Here is a 21,824-nt window from a genome sequence, read left to right as displayed (position 1 = left end):
GGGCATCCCCTGCAAGTTCCTCACCTGCTGTCCAGTGCAGCAGGGACAGACACATCCTCTTTTCTCACTGAATGCACAGGTGATAGCTGTGGAGGAGCTGCAAGACAAAGATATGACTGTGGTGAGGGCACACAAATTAGTTATGCTTTATAGAGGGCAACAGGAGTGCAAGAGGGGAGAAAGCTGAAATAGCAATGGTAGTATTTAAATAAAAAATATATAATAAATTTAATATTTCAAATTCCTGACTGACCTGCCTGCATCCAGCGAGGAACGAACTCCCATTGTGCACGAGAGCAAAGCACAGATTTCCTAACAACTCCTGATATTTCACTTTATGCAGCACATTAAAGAAATATACTTCCCTTCAGGAGAATCTTCAGGAGTGACCCCCATTTACCACAAAAGGGGGAAAACTCAGCTTTTGGGCAAGAAAGGGAAAGGTCCAGTGCCTTTAATTTGCTGTGTTTTGTGCAGATGAAAGGCCCCTTGCTTGGGGAGCTGCAGCAGAAGGTGGAGGAGACGGAACTGCTGAAGATGGAGCTGCAGATGTTGGAGACGGAGAGGGTTCGGCTGTCCCTGGTGGAGGAGAAGCTCATGGATGTTCTGCAGCTTCTTCAACAGCTCCGAGACTTGGTATGGTGAGAAAGCAGTCCTGGGACTGAAAAGTGGGTTTTGTAGTGTCCTTTCCAAACTAAAAATTATATTAATCCCTTCTTAAGTACAAAATCCTTTACACCAGGACAGACTTTTACATGTGTTTGCCCTGGGAACTGCCTGGTGGTTGCAGAAAGCTTTTAGACTCCTTTGACTGGCTTTCTAAAAGCCTAGAGATCTCCTTGGAGCTGAATCTTCAAGCTCATTACCCTCTAACCCAAAATTTAGGGAAAATGAAGAAAACAAAGAAGTGAGTAATCAGGAAGACCCCAGAATATGTATTTTGCCTTCTAGAACAGGACCTTTGTTTAACTGCATCCTAATGTAACTCTGAGTCAGCATCAAAGGGATAAAACTCCCAGGAGACTTTAGCAAGAATCCCCTAAATCCCTGGTGGGATATACCTGAGACAAAAGGAACCTTATCCATCAGAACTGATGGGTTTAGGTGTCACTTCTCCAGCATATTCACCTTCATGTCTGAAATATCCCAGGCACCTCATTTGCAACAGAACCTCCCACCAAGCAGTGTCTGTCCAAAGGCACATACACATCCTGTCAGGACCAATAAAACCTCACACTGTGCTGCTGAGGCCATGTGAAATCCTCAAACTGCTTCCCACTCTGCCCAGTCCCCACTGGGGCAGCCAAGCAGGTGGAAGAGGTCCAGAGTCAGGGAGCAAGGCCAGCTCTGCCTGGAGGGAACAGCATCTTCCTCCCAGAACTGCTTCCTTCCATTTCCACTTCTTGAAGTTTTAGCAAGAACAACCTGTCCCTGCAGATACAGGCTCTCTAAGTGCTAATTAAACTGATTGCAAGACCATCTCCCAGAAAGCACACCAGTGTCTTGACAGCAAATTAGGAGAGTTTGCTTTTCCAGGCTCATTATGTAATGTCCCACCAGATTCTTTATGTAAAACCACCACTGAGAGAGCCCATCCAAAGCCTGAGTAGTTTTTACAGGGCTCTCACTTTGGCTAATGTTTATTACATCTCCAGATCCAGCAGTGGCTCTGCCACAGGACATTTGCACTGTCCTTCAGCTGGGTCTGAGAAGATCCTTTCTAAAATACCCCCAGGTCCAGTTCACCTTCCCCACAGACCTGGCAGAGGACTCAAAAAGCTTTTGCTCTGCTTACCCTCCTTGCCACCTACAGTTGTTTGGGCACACGCTCTGCAAAATTCTGTATTTTCCACAGCCAAATTAAGGAATTACAACCCTCTATAAACTGCTGTTTGAGCAAGGTCTAAGATAAAATGCTTGAGAATAAAGCAAATATCGAGTCTTGGGTTAATCAGGATTCAGTGCCATTTTGGTTCAGCTTTCAAATGTAAATACCCTGCACACAGGTTCTGTTGCATGTCTTTGAACTGGTGAAGGACATGTTTGTGCCATCATGTTGTTTTGTTTTTTAAAGAACATATCAAAGCGAGCCCTGGGGAAAATCCTGCTGAGCACTTTGGAATCCTGCCGTGACCCCCAACCTGGTAAGAAAATATATCATGTGTAAAGACCAACAAGCAGGAAAAGTGTCCTTTTGGGGAAGACACTGGATAATACACAGATGGGTAGGAAAAGGATATTTCAAATCCTGGGGTACAGGTTAGGGAGAAGGAAGTAGTTTGCAAGAAGATTACCTATAGAAAGTGATGCTTTCTAGTCTGTGACACACCAAAACCACATCTAGGGTGCTTTTTTAGCCAAATTTTAATTAAAATGTGGCCTTTGGGGGTAATTCAGTGTCCTACAAATGTTTGTAGAGTTTCATGGATACGAGGAAGTGGAAAAATGGCCGAGTGTGTAATGCAGCTATTTCTCAGCTTTGCTCCCCCAGTGTGTTGTGTTCCTCTGCTGCAACACAAGATTTACACACCAGAACAGTTCTGTACAGAAAGCACATCAAACCTGCACTCCTCTAATGACAGCATTTCATGTTCCTTGTGTGAAAACTAAACCTGCAGACTCCTGTCCCTTACAATGGTCTGGAGCTGCCTTTGCAGGAGCCGTGCAGGGATCACAGCCCCAGGGCTTTGGTTTGATTACTTTGTTCTATTAGCAGAACATTTGTACTTACCTCCAAGAAATGAACACCCTGTCCCAGGAACATAGCTTGGAGGTGCTTTTAACAGGCAGGCAGTAGTCAAAGACAAGATTAGAAAAGACCAGATGTGGCCTGGGGGCTCGGTTTTGGAGATTATTTACAGGGATTCAGGGAGAGTAGCATGGAACCCTTCTGGGGTTTGCAGTTTCAAAGCCTGTTTTTCCTTGTGCCCAGCAATCCAGGGCACAGGCAGCCCAGAGCCAAGCTCTGCTCTTCAGCTGCAGAGGGAGCAGAGAAAAGAGGGCAAGGACAGACCTTTGTAGGCTCCAGGACACCAGTACAGAGAGAAACTACAGCTGAGCTGTAGGTTTGATGTTCTCCTGGGAGAACAGAAGAGGAGACTGTTTGTATCCTCAGCACAGTGCCCAAAAGGTACAGCCAATTATCCTGCACAGGAACAGGGGCTCCAAGGGATGCTGCTCAAAGAAAATTCCTCCCTTTGGAGCAGCTCAGCTCCCTAAAACTCCAGCAGGTGTGGCTCTGTCCATTCTGCATCACCACTGCCACGAACAGCTCCCCTTCTCTGCTTCCCACTGTCTGGCTGTGCACTGCGTGAGAGTTAAGCAGCTTTCCTAAGTTTCTGTAATCAAACAAGCCAAAATGGATGGTTGGGTGGGCAGTTGTGATATGAAAGTCTTTGTTCACACAAGTATGTGAGACCTCAGTGGGCAGGGAATGAAGCCAGAGAACTGACAGAGAAGACAGCTGAACCCAGTTCTGCTCACGTTTTTTATGGACAGGAATTCACTGTTTGCTCACAAAATTTAGACATTTTATGATAACCACTTGAAATGGCACCTGTGAAGAAAAGAGCTTGTTCATGATTGTGAAACTGCAACTTCCTTACTTTGTTCAAGTGCTAACGTTTGCCATTTTCCTTCCCAAGGCAAAGCCCAGCTGTTCGAAGTGCTGGACACCCTTCAGCAGGAGCTGGCAGCCTGTGAACTGTTGCACAGGCAGCCCATGGAGCAGGCTCAGAGCCCACGGTCCCTGTCCAACCCTCTGGTGATCTCCTGCTGAGCCCAACCAGCCCCTGAGCAGCTGGAAGGAGGAATGAAGGGCATTTGTCCAGCTCAGCCACGCCTGGACTGGCCAGGAGCAAGGATTGACCCAAAGGAAGAGCACAGCCCCTTGGCTGAGCACAGCCCTGCCTTACCTGGACTGCAAATCCCAGCTCTGGGGGTGCCCCTGGGACTGGACTGGTACCAAACTGTGCCCACCACCCTCCCCTGAGCCACACAGATTTACAGCCCTGGCTGTGCAGGGGCTGGGCACAGGTTGCAGCCTTTGTGGCAGCCCCACTCCAAAGCCAAGGCAGCCTGTGTTATCCCTGGATTTGTTATCCAACAAGTGACAAACTGAATGATAAACACACCCAGGAGTGTGTGCCAGCAGTGCAGGTTTTGAGGGCTCTGTATTTCTCACTCAATTATTCACCTTATTTAACTCTGAAGCTAGATTTTTTATTGCTCTGCTGAGTTTTATATTTGCAGTTATAGAGATGCCTTAGGAATATGCAGCAGCCTTTCCTGACAACAGTCAGATTTCACATAAAAAGTTAAATTTAAATGCTTGAAGAAGGTCCAAAGCAATCTTGTTCCCAGGCTCTCAGGGAAGGAAGGGCTGAAAAATTCACTTTGCTGCCGTTTTGTGTTAGCAAACAACTCGTGCAGTGCACAAGTGAGTTCTCAAGTTTAATTTCCCTCAATGCAACTGCAGAGACACAAAGTTAGGCCCCACATGCAGGCCAATTAATGTAAAAAGCTGGGCCTAATCATGGTGCCATGGAACGTTTTAGTCAACAATAAAATAATTCCCAGGGCAAAAGTAAAAAAAGAGGTTCCTTCCCTTCCAAGGTGCTTTTGCTGTGTCATTCACCTGTCAAACACAGAAGCTAAAGAGGCAGAGCTCCTAAAAGAGCCAGCTGGATTTATGTGACTGAGAAGGTGCACTGTGGATCTTTTAAGAATGTGAAATGATTTGCCTGAGATAATGCCAGCAATGAAATAAGACCATTCAACTGTGCACGTATGTATTTTTCCCAGGGAAATGGTTTTCTTACAGGAATAAGGTCCACAATGCAAGATGGGGAATAAGATTTCCATTCCTTTCCATTCAGAACATGCTGTGTAGCTCACACACACCCCATTAAAAATGGTGGCACAATTGAGCCACATTGGTAACGAAAATTTGTATTATTTTCATTTTAAAGGCGAGAAAAAAAGGTGTTATGCAAGCAATGAAACAAACTCTGTTCAGTGGTGTTTTACCTCGTTGGTTTTTTTGTGTTTTGGGGTTTTTTGTGGTTTAGCAGAAGAAGATTTTAAGAATAGCTATATATTGTTAATGTACATTTTTCTTACAGATACCTTAGACAGGACATATATACATAGAGCAATATTCACCCTCTGAGAAAGAAAACTGTCTATAAATGCTAAATATATTACTAACAAAATACCAGAGCATAATATACTATTACTTAGTATATACTGAGGCATATGCTAACATTATATCCATCAGAAACCAGCCTCTAAATGTGCCACAGGTAAAAGCTGAAATGAGCTGAAGTTGGATCCCTGCTTGGGTTCATTTGCTAAAAACCCCATGAAGCATCAGCTCTTGTTTTGTGCAGCTCTCTCAGACTTTCCCAGGAATATTGCAGGGGTCTAAGGAGGGAAAATGCCAGGGAATTATGAAATAAGCCTGATCTGTGTGCACAGCTGGCAGGTGAGACACTCAGGAGCAGGGTTATAATGCAGGGACACACCTGGTTGTGGATCCTCATTTACTGCAGGATTCTTGGAACATTTGGATTTGTAACCATTTGGACCCTTTTTCCTGTTCCCATGTCCCCCAAACCCAGCAGTCTGTTTCTCACAGACTTTGCATTTCCTCAGATCCCCACAAACTCACTTGCTGGGTTCATTAGTTTTCTGTTAAACCCACAAGCTGGCCCTAAAAGGAAGCTTGGATATTTTCTCCCCTGACCTGCACCACGTTTCCACAAAACAACCTTTCTGATTTGACTTCATCCTCAATGTCCCTTCCCCTTGGCATATTTCCCCTTGGCATATAATTCCCCTTCCCATTTGGCATATTTCTCCCTGGGGTAACCTCTGAGGGGCTCACACTTCCAGCACAAGTTACATTTTTTGAGGAGAGGTTTCCTCCTCCTGTTCTTTTTTACTTTATAGGAGGTATTAACCATTAGTAAATTAAAGTCCACCTGATCTGTAAAGTTATTTAACAGTTGTCCCATTTGTTTCCACTGAAGCTCTCTCTGGAGTATTTGGCAGTGAGGACTCATCACAGATGTTACACTGAGTCACAGAATTTTTGCAGCAAATCAAAGTGTGGCCTTCTCCAGCCGGGGCTGCTCCAAGGGGTTCAGTACATCTGTGCACCCTTTGGAAGAAAAAAACCCTTGGCACCAGCATTTGCTGGAATTAAAACTCCTCCCTTTCATCCTACTGTCCTTTAATCTATTACCTGGTGCACTGCAGCGATGAAAGGAGCTGGGATTAGGAAGAAAGGAACCTTTTAAACAGTGCTGCATAAAATGGAATTGCTCGGTGTGAGAGTGACACTGAACCTTCCCAGTGTGTGTGTGACACGTTGCAGTACCAGCCACAGGGTCTCTCTCACATTTATCATTTCATGGAGTTTCAGACACTGAATCCTTTAGTATTTATGCTGTCTCATTTTCTTAATAATTTTATGTATAGTTCCCCAAAATACGAAAGCTATAGAATGTGTTTCTTAGGGTGAAATTAAATTACAATCACCCTTGTGTCCTTAACTACACTTTAGTTTCAAAAGACTGGGATTTTCAGAGGTCTTGGGTTTCTATTCTACTTTTCTGTCTCTTCTTTTTGCCTCAGCATGCCAAAATAGCTCAACTTCATTTTTCCCCCTCAACTTTTTTCAAATTACCTTGAGGCTGAAAGCATCAGACCCCACACCTGGTCTGAGGTACCCATAGAAGAGCTCAGCTTAGCAAAGCAAAACGTCCTTGTTTTATGCAGCTCACTCACTTCTTCACTTAGAAGGGGTGTCTGCATTACAGCAAACTTCCCTGAAGTGAGACTCACTTCTTAAATGACATTATTTCCTAAAATGCTCATATTCTTCTGAACTGTAACCATTTCAGATTCTCTGTCTGGAGAATTGCCTGCTCCTAGACTTGATCCCCCACCCGTTTCCAGACTGTAGAACAAAGGAAGAGAAGGAAAAAGCTCAGAGGAATTCTAGAATTCCTAACTGGAGTTTTAGACCCAGTCACCAGCTGGACAGCAAATTCAATTCATGGCCATTTTCCCTCCTGCCAATACAGCTGCATTTTTGTCTAATGAGACTCCCAAAAGGATAACAGAGTGTCAGAATCAGTAGGAAAAGGTCTCCTTGAATTCCTACCTCTGCCAAACCCTGCAGCACAGAATACAGACAGCTGTTTGTTTTTAACTTCGGTGATAGCCTAGGAATAAACCAGAATTAACTCTGCATGAAGAGAAGGCTTTGGGGAGACCTTAGAGCCCCTTCCAGTGCCTAAAGGGGGCTCACACAGAGGCTGGAGAGGGCTTTTCATGAAGGTGTGGGGGGATAGGGCAAGGGGGGATGGCTTTAAGCTGAGAGTAGGGTTAGATGGGATAATGGGAAGAAATCCTTTACTGTAAGGGTGGAGAGGCACTGGAATAGATTGTCCAGAGAGGTTGTGGATTCCCCTGGGAATGTCCCAGGCTGCGTTGGAGGGGGCTTGGAGCAACCTGGGATAGTGGAAGGTGTTCCTGCCATGGCAGGGGGTGGGACTGGATGGGCTTTAAGGTCCTTCCAACACCAACCATCCTGCAATTCCATGAATATTCCTAGTCCTGCAATGCTCCTACTCGGGGTGTAACTGCAGCTCATCCTCGCTGCAGGGATGAGCAGCACCAGCTCTGCACTCCAGGCAGCTTTACCTGGGTCACAGTGGGCAGGACTCAAACCCCACAGGGTTCCCTGGCGTGCAGAAACCAAATTACATTATAAATTACTGGTTTATGGTTCTGCCTCAAAGAGCTGTGAGATAACTTATCTCTGTCAAGGAGTAAACAAGGATTGTAGGATGACATTGAAAAATTATCAGTATTCAAGTGGTTTCACCCACGGGCACCCTGCAAAGCAGAAAGGTTGTAAGAGCTGAGGGTTTGAGTATTATAGTTTGAGATAATTTCTGTACTTCAAGGTTTTATTGTTTGATAGCCTTGGTTTTGCTGATTGCTTCTCATTGATCTTTTTTTTCACAATTACAAGTGGAAAAATGGTCTCTAACAAAGGCAAAGTCCAGCCTTTTGTGAGGAATTTTCTACCTCTTAAGGTTGCCCAAAACAGATAAAGAAAAAAAAGAGAGACAATATGTGGAGGCTGATACAATTTGACTTAAAATACCATTTAGATAAAAAATGTTATTTTTAAATAAAGAACATGCCATACCCATGGGAGGATTTTTTCTGTTTTTAAACTGATTGTGGAGGTCAAATCCATTGCATGGGCAGTGCTAGCCCAGCACTCAGCAGGACAAGTTGCTTTCCTGTCAGCCTCTGCAGCTCCACCAGCAGAGATCAGCTCTGGGGACAGCAGAAGTCAGAACAGCATCTAATTGCTTATGAGCCAACATCTGTCATGCCCAGGGCTGAGACACACCACTGACTCATCTACCAAAGGATTGATAGTCACCCAAAAATGTCACCAGCTTTTCGGAGTCATTTGAAAGTCGCTCAGGAATGGGCTCAGCTTTTCAGCATCATTTTCTGCTGGGGCTTGCTCCGAGCCCTGCCATGGCCAGCATGGAGCTGCCATGGAAACCATTTCTGGGTCACCTTCACACAGCAGAGCAGGGAAAGCAGCCCCTCACCAGCCCCTCACCAGCCCCACCACTGGAGCACACTCCTTGGGATGAGGGTTGCAGCAGCAGCTTCCCATTTCTGACATGAATGTGCCACAAACAAACAGACACCATCTCCCCATGGGCATGGGGAGGAGCAGCCCATGCAGGCTCGAACTCTGCTGTTCCCCTTGGAGTCACTGAGGAGGGAAGCAAAATGATTGCCTGCTCCTCTGCATCCATTTGTAATGGAAATGTAAGAGCTTGGGTCACACTGGCTGTGTGGGGAACATCAGCAGCTCTGAGAGAAGATACCAAGAGGGACCATGCAGCTGGAGCTGCCTTCCCACATCTGACTGGAGCTACATACAAATAAAACTGAGAGAAGCAAGATTCAAGTCACTAAATCAGATTTAAGGAGTTATTGAACTGAACAGCAATATATTGAGGGGAGAGAGGAAAGAGACAGGAGGAGTTTCAAATCCTGAAACACAGAAATATTTCAGGACATAAGTGGTAAATAACTACAAGGATGATTCTCCTCTGTTCAGAAAACACCAAGGAATAACTGATACAGGAAGAAGAAACTTAATTTTCACAGCAGCTGTTAGTGAACACTAACCTTAACTATGAAATCAGGATGTCCAGATCTGCAAAGGAAGTGTCCTTTCTGGAAAGGGAACATAGGAAGAAAGATAAATTTTTCATATTAAATTGATAAACCTGGAAATTTTCATACTGTGGTGATAATTTTAACCACAATGAGTTGCTCTCAAGAGCTAAAATCTGAATTTATACTGCAGCTCTTCTAGTTTATGTGCAGGGCACAGTCCTCCATCCCAACAGCCACAAGTGTCATTTTTTATAGCTATCATTTGTTTCCTTTTTTTGCAACTCTACAGTTTGTTGTGTGCCTTCTCCCCAATCAAGAATAAATCCTGCATCCAGCAACCACCATTTCACAAAAGGAAATTGTTTCAAGTCACAGTAGACTGACCTCAGCCTACACCATTATTTCATTCCCTGCACAAGTCATTCCCAAACTCCCGAGAGCCAGGCATGGCCAAGATCACAAACAATCGAAAAGTACAGGAAGAGAGGAAAAAAAATAGGGCTGAGACTCAAAAATAAATCATATTTGACACTTTGGAGTCTGCAGAAAAGGAGATTCTACTGACAAGAACTGTAAGAGGAAAAACTCTCTGGAATAAGTAGGAGAAATCTGCATCCCTGCATTGCCAGGAAGTCATTCTTTGACAAAACAAATCTTTGAGTTCACTTAAACTGTTCCACTGAATCCCATTGTGTGATGGAAAAAACCCCAATGTCATGAGAATTGAACCTGGTTTATAATGCACAGGCCTTTAAAACCTTGGTTGTCTTTATTCTTTTGCTCATGCAAGAAAAGAGCAACTCCAAGCTTGCTAATCTGTTCCTATTTTTTAAGGAAAAAGGGAGCTTAGAACTAAAAAGCAGGAAGGCTTTTCAGATCTTACAGGACATTTGACGTTGCCTTATAATCAGAAACAGACTTAATTACAAAAATCAGCACACAGGTCCATAAACTACTGCTACTAAAAATGGGAAGGACTAATTCCAGGAATTTGTATGAAATCTCTGGAAATTCCTCGTTACAGATTCACTTTGCTCCTGCACAGATGAATAAACACCACACATAGTTTGAAAGCTGCATCTGCTGTTGAATGATAACGTTATGGAGACCTGGTCATAACTTCTGCTGAAAATAAACAGTTGGAGATGTCTGAAGGACAGTGAGATTGTAGTTGAGGCTAAGACTGGCTCATAAATTGTCACACAAGCAAATAGCAAATATAAGTCACATTTTTCTTTCTTTCTTCTCTATCACTCCTGGTCCAGCCACTGCCACATAAAAATTTCCATACAAATTGCAGCAGGTATGGACACAGAAATGCTGATAAGTCACCTCACGGCCCTACTGCAACCACGTTACAGTGCAAGAGTGCTAAACAGACCCCAAAAAACTCTTGGAAGTACTTCACACAATTATGAGAAGAGAAACTACCTTGGTGCAGAGGGATCAATCCCTGCCCACCTCAAAGCAGTGAGGTTGTGAGTGCACAAGTGTGTGCAGGGGCTTTGGGGGCATCCGAAACCAGGGCCACCCTAAAAGTTCCCTCAGCTTGTGTGAAAAAAGATATGATTTGTTTGCAATAATAAAAAAAAATATCTGTCTTGAATAATAAGGAGGGAAAATTTTATTTCTGTTCAGAAAGTTTAAAAAAAAAAATCAAGAGGAAAAAAATCAAAGTTACCAGACAACAGAGGAGAAAATGATGTCACCACTTCAACAGAGTTGACACTACAAAGAATCCAGTCTGGCAAGTGAGTGTGCCCTTCCCAAAGGGTGAAATTAATGCTGCCCACGGCAGCGATTGCTAAGCACATCATTATGGAAATTGGGAGCTCACAGCAGGAGCTGGGAGTCTCAGAAAGGTGGAAAATCAATACAGTGCACGCTGGGGCGAAGAATGGCTCCAGCAGAGTGACCTTAGAAGGCGTGGGGAGGTGGGGACAGGCAGAAGGGGAGCACAGGGGAGGCTCCAGGGGACACGGTGAGTGCAGGACAGCAGAGCCAGGCTGTCCCCTTGCTCTGGGGCTCCCCAGAACTTCAGCCTGGCTGTGGTTCTGAGGAATAAAAGTAAGAATTATTGACCTGTGCTTAATGGGCAGCTATTTAACAGTAGTGCTACGTGTTGATTTGAGAGGAGAAGTAGAGGCCATGGAAACCACCCAGCAGGACAGAAAAGAATTCCATGATGGATCTGTCAGGAGCCTGGGCTGTGGCTCTGCCCTGCAGAGAGTGACAAGGACCGAGCAGGTGAAGTCCTGGAGGGGCAGGGGAGGAGGAGGTGATCTATCAGTCCTTTCACACAGCTGGAGGAAGGACAAACTTGGCAAGCAGAACAGGAATTTTCCAGTGAAATACTTTGGCCAGAGAAAGTGCATTTCATCCAGCTGAACTTTATTTTGTTGGTATAAATTGCTCCAAGAGCTCTGCAGGATAACCAGCACTCCAGGGGCATGGTTCTCACCCAGGAGGGGCAAGATGGAATATGACTGAGGAGGGACTTAACTCTGGCCTCCCACATCATCATGAATTCCCTGCCCACTGCACTACTGACCTGCTGGGTTCTCTTTAATCTTCCCTGCTGGAGCTGCTCCACTTTGCATAAATAACTGCATTTTATGCAGAGCAAGGAATTAAACCCAGTGCTGCCATATCCTGAATGAAAGCCCTGACCAATGGGGCATCCACCTCAACTTTACATCCACCAGTTTAAATCTGCTTTTGAATAAAGTATAAGTTATCTAAATCAGATCAAACAACTCCAATCTGAAATAATTAGATCGTTAAAATTATCTTCTTACTGTTTCAAATATTTTAAAATACTTCTACCTCTCACTCACTTAATGCCAGTCTGGTTTAGATTTCCTCTTACCTGTGGTTTACATGGGGGGGCTTTAGGGTTAAAGCACAGTAAACATCCTTTAAAATATCTATCTGTATAGAAATGCAACTTATTTAGACAGATTTTTCCTTCTCATCAAGAACTACATACCTATAGAATTATGATAAATGCTACAACCATTTTAAAAAGCTTCTGATTTTCAGTATTTCCCTTTTGCAACTCAAAACTTTAAATTCAGACTCCCAGCAAGAACATTGACCTTCACCTCATCTAATAAATGTAAATCTCCAGCACTTCTGATCAAAGAAAGTTGTATAGATTCTTACATGCTAAAATATAGTAAAAAAAAAAAAAAAGGAGAAAGAAAGTAGCAGACAAGCTGTAATTTAAAATCAACCTAAGAAATTTTTCACAGGGTTAATGAAAGAGCCAAAATCTTTGACTTGCCTTTCTAACCAAGGGAAACACAATCAGTGTTATTAAAAAAAAAAAAAAAAAGTAAAGCTGACAGCTTTTCTGTAGTCATGAACCCTGAGCACTGTCCTTCAGCTGGAGCAGCTGAGGGGGCACAAACAGCCAAGGAAGAGGCAATGACTGAGCGATTTCAGAGCTGTGCATAGGGAGAGCTGCTGAGTAGAGAAGTTTCCTCTCATTCCAGGCTCTGGTTTCCCCACTAGAGACAGAGCTTCTATGGCTGTGCTGTGCCTGTCAGCGTGGAGAGAATGCCACCACGAGTGGCACTGCAGGACAACATCCAACCACCAGGATTTATCAAAACTGAGGAGGAAATAAATTGTAAATGACCTCCAACCAGCTCCATTGAATGTAGGAAGTTTCCCTGAACACAGGCATCAACACTGGGCTAGAGATGCCAAATGAGGGCAAAGAGATCATTAGATAATGCAGGAAGAGGCTTGCAGCATCTTTTAATGAATGTGCAATTCTCCTCAGAGGAACTGCTGCTTATTTATACCCTGCTGTAAGTGACCATGTGATTAATTCAGCTGCCAGCTTGATAAAACTGACTCTCCAAACTGTTTGTATATCAGCATGCAGTGATAGGAAATAATAGGATTAGCACAGCAGCATTTTCAGCTCTTGAGATTTTATCGCAGGTCCCACTATATAAAGGATTTCCTTCAGAACCCAAGGCACATGATCAGCTTTCATTAGCAATCTGTAGCCTTAAGGACCTGGAGCAGAACTTGGCAAAATGTGAACTTTAATGGCTCAAAGTATCAAGCCCATCAAAAGAAAAAAGAAAAAAATTAAATATCCTAGATTGCTTTGAAATGCCAATACCATGGTTTTGAGGATGCAGTGCAAGAACTGCACACTGGGGTTGGCAATAATGTTATCTCACATCCTGCAGCAAACTCTGTGTGGCTGCAGAGTTGCAGATGGCTCAGGACTGTCCTCCCAGCCCCACGACATCTCTGCACTCTGACATCTCCTCATGGGGCAGCTGGGCTGGGCATTCCCGACAGTCCGGCTGCTGGGCAGCAGGAATTCAGCAGAACAGGATTCGACCTGTCTGCATTCTGGGGCTCTCCATGTGTGATCAGGGGTCTGGGCAAACTCTCCTGCAGTTCACTGTGCACAACAAACAGCTGGGCACATCTGCAAGGGTGTAAATACAGCTTTAGTGGGGCAGGAGCAATGGGGCTGGAGCTGCTCTCACTGGGGAAAGTGAATTCACCACTGGATATACATCCAGAGTCAACTGGTTTATTTCAAAACCCATGAAGCCACAGCTTTGTAAAGGACACTATAAAAATAACCATTTTGTCAGTTATAGACAGTGAGGGGAATTCTACAGCGAGTTCCCATGGTAAACTCATCTCCTGGGCTTTCCCAATGTGGTCCTTTATGTCAGGCACTAATTAATGTCTAATTGATCTTTCCAAGAAGAACTGATCAGTGTGGCCATAAAGTTCAACGCCCTGCCTTCTACATTTCCAGCTCTTCAAGCAGAAAATAGCAGAGCTTTAGCTAAAGGGGTTGAAGGCTGATTTTTTTTGTCACCACACTCCTTAAACAAGGACGACACCACAACACTCAGTGCTGAATAATCTCATGCATTTCACAATCCTACTACAGCTGCTATGCAATAAATTGGTAAAGATGCTTAAACATCTTTTGCAGGCTTGCCTGAATAGCTGGCAGAGCGTTGGAACAAGGTGCATTCATGGATAGCTCTTTGTCACACTGGGAATTCAACAAACAATGGCCCAAACAGCCGGATGAGAGCAGCGAAACAATCAGGGACTGAGGATACCACATCCAACCATTCATACCAGGAGAGGAGGGGCTGTTCTGGACTGTCTTTAGTCTGGTCCAAGCACTGAACCTCCATTAGCACCATTCACAGGTGTTTCCAGAGTGAATATTGCAATTTAATTTAATATAAAAGGCATTCATGGAAAATAGAGAGCAGGAGATTTGCTCTGAAAGCTCAATCCCAATCCTAAATAAAACATTCCCATGAATGCAGTGTTGTGTTGTGTCTGACTGCAGCACTGTATTGTATCTTTAATGACGGTGACTGTGCATAAAGAGCTAGAAAAAGAGCTGCTTTTCCTTAGAGCAAAGCAAGCAAGGCAGAGAGGGGCACAGAGCCTCCAGTTTGCCCAGCCCAGGACAGTGTGAATCCAAACTGACCATGAATATTTTCATTACCAGGCTCAAAACCCTCCGAGTTCCATAAAACACGAACAGGTGCTTTTAGCCATCTGATTTAGAACAGATCACTTAATACACACATTGTGTACCTCGGCTATATTTGTATCTTGGAGACAATGGAAAATAATATCTGAAAAAGAACACAACATTTCGTTCTTTCAGGCAATTCTTTTGAACCGAGAAATTATAGCTTAAGGGGTGATTCAGTGGTGCTCAGCATTTAAGAACAAAATAACTTGGATGACACCTAGTGGGAAAATAAGCAATCACGGGGTGCAGCTCTGAATGGGGAAAACGGCAAAGAGGAGGAAGTTCTCCATGAGAACAGGCGGGAGGAGAGAGAATTTCTTGAATAAATGGGTGGAGTACAATTTAGGAGAAGAATTTCCTAAATGACAAGACTTTATCTGCCTGTGGAATAATTTGAGGAAATGGGATTTTTGATTTGACAGAGGCAAAGCTACATTAGGCAAAACCATGATAAATGTGCGGCAGGAAAGAATATGGACAGGAGGAAACTCTGAGTCCTCCTGGGTATAAATACTCAGAAGGCTTTGGCCAGTTCTGCAGAGTGAAGTAGGCAAAAGGAACATTTCGGCCCTTGGGCAACACTAACCCCTGGTTTGAGAGAAACCACAGTTTTTCTTTAATTCCTCTCTGCCGGCAATATTCCTTGACATGAGAATGAATTTCATGATTGATCTTTTTTTATCCCTCTTCTCGCTTATTTGTATAATTCATTAATTACCAGTGACTCACATCCAATTACAAAGATCTATTTTGGTTAGTCTGCTCTCACCAGGCTCTTTGAAAGTACAAAAGAACAGACTGAATCAAGGTGAGAGATTTTAAATGAGGAGCACTTCTACTGCCCATTGACAGTGTGAGTGGCCAGTTTTTTCTGCATTGGAAATGGAAACAGTGCTTGAGAAAACTTCTGCCTTTTTAGGTCAAGAACAGGTCATTGACAGCAATAAATGACTGTAACTTCTTAAAAGTGACTAGAAAAGATAATGGCATCTTCTGCCTGAATTTGCTCTCAGCAGGTCACGCGTTTGATCTGCACATTTATCTCCAGCTTGCAGCTTTTATTCTTAACCACAAGGAAAGCAGTAATCTCCCCTCAGCCCTTTTCCTCCCTGAATAAGCAGGCACGGCCCCCACGGAACTCACTGGAAAAGTCAAGGCCTCCAAAGAAAGCCAATCCAGAGAAAGGGGCTTTCAGGGGGTGAGGTGAGGGGAGAGGGGCTGTTTGGGAAACAGAGTGTCCAGAAATCCCTCTCCACTGAGAGGAGGCAGAGCCTCTCCCGTTCACAAAAACTTCAAATGGATTCTCTCTGTGGAAAAAATACTTTCATACCCTAACAAGATTATAGCAGATTATAACTTCTTTTTTTTTTTTCAAATTGGGTCTTAATAAATCCTCTTAAATGAAGAATCCTCATTTGGCCTACAAAAAGCTATAGTCCTAAAATCATAAAGGCAAATGCCTGGTGCTTCTGCCAGATATTCCCTGCACATCCTCCCCTCCACAGGGAGCTGGAGCACTGGCCAGGGCCCCATCGTGTGGGACAGGTCTGGGGACTCAGCATGAGCAGCCACCTCTGCCACCAGCGGGGACACCTGGAGGAACGTGGGACCAACTTTGTGAGGATAGCACAGAGTCTGAGTGGGTTCTGGGGGATTCCAAATGTCCAGCACCTGTTCCAACGCAAAAGGACACAGCATTTGATCTCATTCTGTAACAGGAAGGTTTTGATTCTGTGTGGCAGCGTTCCTCAAGACACATGGCACAGATCGGGTGGGCACGGGGGCAGACAGACATTCATGAAATCCATGGCCTCGGGATGTACTTTCCAAAAGCAGTGAAACAATCCCGACGATAGAAGGACCTCCCTGTTATCAGCAGTCCACTCACAGGTCCAGCCATTCAACATCTGACAGGCAGATGAGCCACTCACTCCAACAAGGGAGGAATCGCTCTCCTCAACTCATAGAAAAGATCAAAATTCCAACGGGGTTTGAAGTATTTTTGTCTTTTCCCCTGGCACTGTCTGAATTGCCTTTTCAAATGCTAAAGAGCAGAGATACACACTGAGGCATTTTCTTAAGGAAGCTCCTCGTAACTCATTAGACCCAATGAAGAAAAGCTCTTTAAAAATAAGTAAGAATTAGACAACAAGAGCTGCTATCAGAACAATTTATACATCAGAAACTTCCTGTCCTCCCAGGAACACCATGTTACAAAGAAAGGACAGCTCAGAAACACAGCTCTGCTGCACATCTGCAACATCAAAACCTCACCTAGGCTTTGTTTCCAAAACCAGAACAGACTCCAAGCCTGTCCCCAAAACAACACTATACAGAGCTGGCCTGAACAGATTTTATTTAAGCAGTGAGAAGTCAGATATCAAACAAACCTGGCTGACTAATACAGAAAAACTCAATTTCACAGTTTAACTTCAGCTCCCTCATCCGCTGACGCTTGTGTTTGTCAGCACCTCAGGCCCAAACTAACTTTTATACCTGGAGATTTTTACAACTGAGTTAAAAAACCCCACTTAATTTCAGATGAGTTTTTCCAGATACTGTCAGATGCAATAGGAAAAAATACATTAGGAATAAACCAAAAATCCCAAAGCATTTCCTCTTGTCTGCAGCAAACACAAGGCCCTCCCCGAGCACTGTCTGCCACGGCACAACCATAAACAGCAGCTTCCTCTGGGATGCTGTCCTATCCTGCACAGGAAAAAGCTCATCTTCTCTGCCACACTTCCTTGGTGACTCTTTGAGCAGCCAGCCTGCACTGCCATCCACGCTCCAGCACTTCACCAAGCACAGGGAAAGGGATCAAGAAGGATCAAACAGGGTAAGTGTCAGCCAGTCACCTCCCCAACCCTCCCTTCTGCATTTTTGCCACAGTTTGTGTTTCTGTTTGAGTTTGGGTTTCTTGCTGTTTCTATATTAAATCAGAAGAGATCATCTTTTCCATAAATATCACTTAACTTTTTTTAGCCAGATGACATAGTCTGTCCTTTTAAGATGTTTACTTTGGAAAAAAAGCCCCAGTAGTTTTCTTGAAAAATCACAGACGAGTATCTGGATTCAGAGCAAAGATACTCAGAATAACTCACTGACAAAGACATAGGAGGTGGTTGAGTATTTCAGCTTCAGAAAGGAAGAATATTTTCAGGCATTTACAATTATTCAATCCCTTAAGCTTCATTTTGAAACCTGATTTCAACACACAGTTTTAACACTCGATCTATGAAGACATGGAAACGGAAGAAAAGCCTTTGCCTGAAACTAACGTGGTTTTTCCTGTCATCTCCTGGTGACATTCCGTCCCAGAATTTTGATAATTAATATTTCTTGTACAATTATCAAGGCAAAGCAATGAACCAGAGAGGGAGGGGAAGACCTGTGCTCTGTCTTCAGCGTTTGTGCTGAAGTCGGGGAGAGTGGTTCTGTGGGGCACACAGAAAATGACAGATTTTATTCCAAAAACCTCAACCTGGGGAAGCAATAACTGCTGTGGTTCTCTGAGGGTACCGACCCCCACTTAGGTGTCATTTTGTGTTGGAATTGTAAAAGGACGAGAGCCCAGGGATCCTGGCGGGGGGAGGGATGCAGTCCAAAGCCAATATGGTTGATAAGCGCAAAACTCCGTTTATTAGCAATCCAGAGGCACTTAGATAGTATACCAGCTTGTTAACTCCTGAGTGGCTTAAAGCTTATCACAGCACATTTCTACTTCTACATAATTGGACTTACATTGGCAAGCTTCCTGGTCAGTACATCTTATCTGCACAGCTGCACATCCTTCAAACTCCCTTCTTCTTCTCAGGCTTGTTTCTCACACCAGTGCTTTCTCATGCAGGCAGTTTCTCACACAAACCTTTGCTTGCAGGCCTTTTGCTTGTACAGTTCTTTTATAGATCCCACAATTCTATCAATGATCCATGCCCCGGATCCTTTAATAATTGCAACAATTTTGTTGTCTGTGCAGCTGGCGATGGAGCTGCTGGCCGTGCTGGGCTGTGCCCTGTGGGTGCTGCTGCCGGGGGTCCTGCCTGAGGAGTGTCCATCCCCCTGTGGCTGCACATCCCTGGGGGAGGCGCGGGGGTCACGCGTGGACTGCGGCTCGCGGGGGCTGCGCTCGCTGCCCGCCCTGCCCCGCCTCGCCCGCAGCCTGCACCTGCACAACAACAGCCTGGCCTCCATCCCCGCCGGGGCCCTGGACAGCCTGGGCCGCCTGCAGGAGCTGGAGCTCTGGGACAACCCCTGGCACTGCGACTGCCACATCCTGTACCTCAAGCTGTGGCTGGAGGATTTCTCCGCGCCCGCGCTCGCCCGGCTCAGGTGCGCCAGTCCCGCTCACCTGAGGATGAAGCCCCTGGGGCAGCTGACGGGGAATGAGCTGGGGGGTTGTATGACGCTTCTCCCAACCAAGTGTCTTCAGTTCTTCTGGCGAGACCTCGTTTTAATTGCTGGAGTGACAATTACTCTTATTTTAGTAGCATTGGCTCTGAAATTCTCCAAGAAGCTGGTCTGCCAGCTCACCCTCGGGGGCCGGCGGCTGAGGAGGCACATCTCCAAAACGCACAAGACACAGTGAGCTGTTCCCTGCCACCAGCCTGACAGGAACATCAAACTCCTCTGCAACGAAAAAGCAACTGCACTGGTAACACTGGTTTGAATAATCAACGCTGCAAAGGCTCAAAGTCCAGGTCTCAAAGCAAAATTGTGTCTCCACATCTGTGTGGTCATTTGGGTCCCCTGAGCAGGAACACTCCTCATTTCTCTAGCTTTATTCTACATTAATAACATCTGCAGGAGAAAATTTCAAATTAACAGGTAGGAATGTAGTGGTGTAAACATGGAGATAATTTTAGAGTATTTCCTCTGCACTGAGCTTTTCAATTTTTTAAAGGACAACCACCGTTCTGTATGAATGCAGAATATTGCAGAAGAAATGCACCCTGCCATCTCTCATGGAATTTCCTAAATGATATTTCTTGTTTCCCCAAAATGAAATAAATCATTAACACTAAAAGCTTATCACTCTCTTCTGTGCCTACAAACTAGATATGCATAGAACAGTAACCTGCTTTACTGCATGGCTTCAATGGTACAGATATTTTTAAAATGAGCAATCAGCAAACATTTCTGCTTACACCAACCAGCACATTAAATAAGATGCACAGAATACAGGAAAAAATATTGAGAGAATGTGCTTTTCTGTCCTTGTAAGGGGAAAGAGGAGGGAATCTCTTCCAAGGCAGTAGTTCACATTTTACTAAAACAGCATTGTGTTTATCACTTTTCATCCGCTTGGGCTTTATTTAAAAAAAAAACCCTCTGCAAATGTGTCAGCTGGAACTGCTAAATGAGGGCTCAAAAGCAACACTCAGCGTTTATCTGGCAGGGCCACTGTGTCATGCTTAAGCCACACACTCCATCAAATGGCATAAATAACACCACTGTTGCTAACAACGTGCAAAGGCAGGAAAACAAGTCAGCTATCGAAATGAAACATGCAGGCAGCATTGCCAGAGTGGGTTTGGAACATCCCAGAAACCGTTACTGCATCCTTTTATGCAAGGGGCAAACCATAACTGCATCTGCTTTCATGGGCTGGGAGCACAGGGGAGACTGCTGGGATGGAGTGCAAACAAAAAGTTGTGAGGTTTGCTTCCACACTGGGCAAGAAAAGTCATCAGAGTCAGCATTACTGACCAAAGCCTCACTGCAGCACACGGGGAGATTTGTGTGAACAGCAATTCTGTGTGAACTGCAACTCAGTTAGTGGGAAGAATATTTGCAGGTTTCATTTATTAAATAGCACTGTACCTCAATCACCTTTTTGCCTTTAAACTCTCTGTATTTTGTGAACACTGTAGCTAACAGCATTGCTCAAGCTGAATGACTTCTGTTCAGCTTCCTGCCTGCTTTCTGCCAGGGTTTGGTTAGAGTTTATTCCAGGCCTGCTCTTTGAGCTCATGCACCAGAGCAGTTTGCAGGGCTTCATCATCACACAGTGCTGATCTCCTCTGTGCTAAAGGGCCACCATCCCAACAGAATGTGATTATTGTGACCAGTGTGCTAACAGTCAGCTCTGGAGCTCTGTGAAACACAAGGCAGCTCATTCCCTAAGGATCACCCTGTCTCAGCTCGGAGCAGGCTGAATAAAACAGCTCAGCTCTGCCCAATAAAAGTGGCTCTGCCTTGTGGGGTCGAACTGTTTGGCTCTGCACCACTGATGTCATTCCTCTGGGTGCAGCCACTCTGGGGCTGACTGCTGAGGTCAGCTACAAACACTGTTTGCTGCACCAGAACTAGACAGAATTAAAGCACTTCTGCTCATTTACAAGACAGAAGAATTCTCAAATCCAGAAAGAAAACAACAGCACACTTGCTCTCGGGCAGCTGAGGTCACTGGAAGCTGGGGAGGAGCTGCCCAAGGGATGCCAAGGGTGGAGCTAAGCAGGGAAAAACAGTGGCATTGCCATGGACACCTGATATGCCTGCTTTTTAAAAAGATTTTTATTTTTAATGTAAAATACCTGCCTGCCACGCGCAGAGCAGTGGCAACTGCCAGCAGCTGCAATCCAAGTGCTGCTGCCAGGGAGGGCTGGGCACCTGGATGGTGTAGGAAGTGACATGGCTTGGGGAATGGAGCCAGCTCGAGCCCTCCTGCCTTGGCAGCAGCATCTGCTTGCAAAAAAGAAGCACAAATGCATGTCTGGGATTTAAGTTATTTTAGAGGAGATGCTTATTCTGAGTAAAACTGCAATATTTTCACTAAAAAATACCTACCACTGGTGTGGATTCACTGTTTGCTTGATTTCCACCCCCCCCCCCCCCAGGTTCTAAGGATGTTGGTATTTAAAGAACATACATTTCTCACGTGTTTCAAATCCCACATCCTGCAGGTGAAGGTTAAATGATGAATGAGATCTAAATGTACTCGACAGGTTTTTTTCCCCCCTCCAAAGCAAAGAGGAAGCAATCAGAAACCAGCATTTTGTTTCACCCTGGAGTCTCTCACACGCTTTGAGAAGCAGCCCAG

At 44.7% G+C, this 21,824-nt stretch overlaps 2 protein-coding genes across 4 annotated transcripts in view; both read left to right on the top strand.

Moving 5' to 3' along the window:
• The window catches only part of EFCC1 (EF-hand and coiled-coil domain containing 1), a 41,825-nt gene extending 33,595 nt beyond the window's left edge, over nucleotides 1-8,230 (top strand). For all 3 annotated transcript variants that reach the window (XM_032120856.1, XM_032120854.1, XM_032120855.1), the window contains exons 6-8: nucleotides 478-636; nucleotides 2,075-2,144; nucleotides 3,645-8,230. In XM_032120856.1, the coding sequence (XP_031976747.1) occupies nucleotides 478-636; nucleotides 2,075-2,144; nucleotides 3,645-3,778 (363 nt within the window). In that variant the 3' untranslated portion in view covers nucleotides 3,779-8,230. The remainder of the gene's footprint in view (nucleotides 1-477; nucleotides 637-2,074; nucleotides 2,145-3,644) is intronic.
• A 9,248-nt stretch (nucleotides 8,231-17,478) lies between these two features.
• On the top strand, nucleotides 17,479-21,391 carry GP9 (glycoprotein IX platelet). The gene is given in 3 exon segments (XM_032120877.1): nucleotides 17,479-17,511; nucleotides 17,514-17,621; nucleotides 18,762-21,391. Coding segments are annotated over 3 exon segments (750 nt in total). The 3' UTR covers nucleotides 19,371-21,391.
• The last annotated feature ends 433 nt before the right edge of the window (nucleotides 21,392-21,824 follow it).

The sequence above is a fragment of the Corvus moneduloides genome, chromosome 11, assembly GCF_009650955.1.
Source record: "Corvus moneduloides isolate bCorMon1 chromosome 11, bCorMon1.pri, whole genome shotgun sequence".
NCBI classification, from domain to species: Eukaryota; Metazoa; Chordata; class Aves; order Passeriformes; family Corvidae; genus Corvus; species Corvus moneduloides.
Note: the sequence above shows the minus strand (reverse complement) of the source record. Positions and strands in the feature narration are given on the sequence as shown.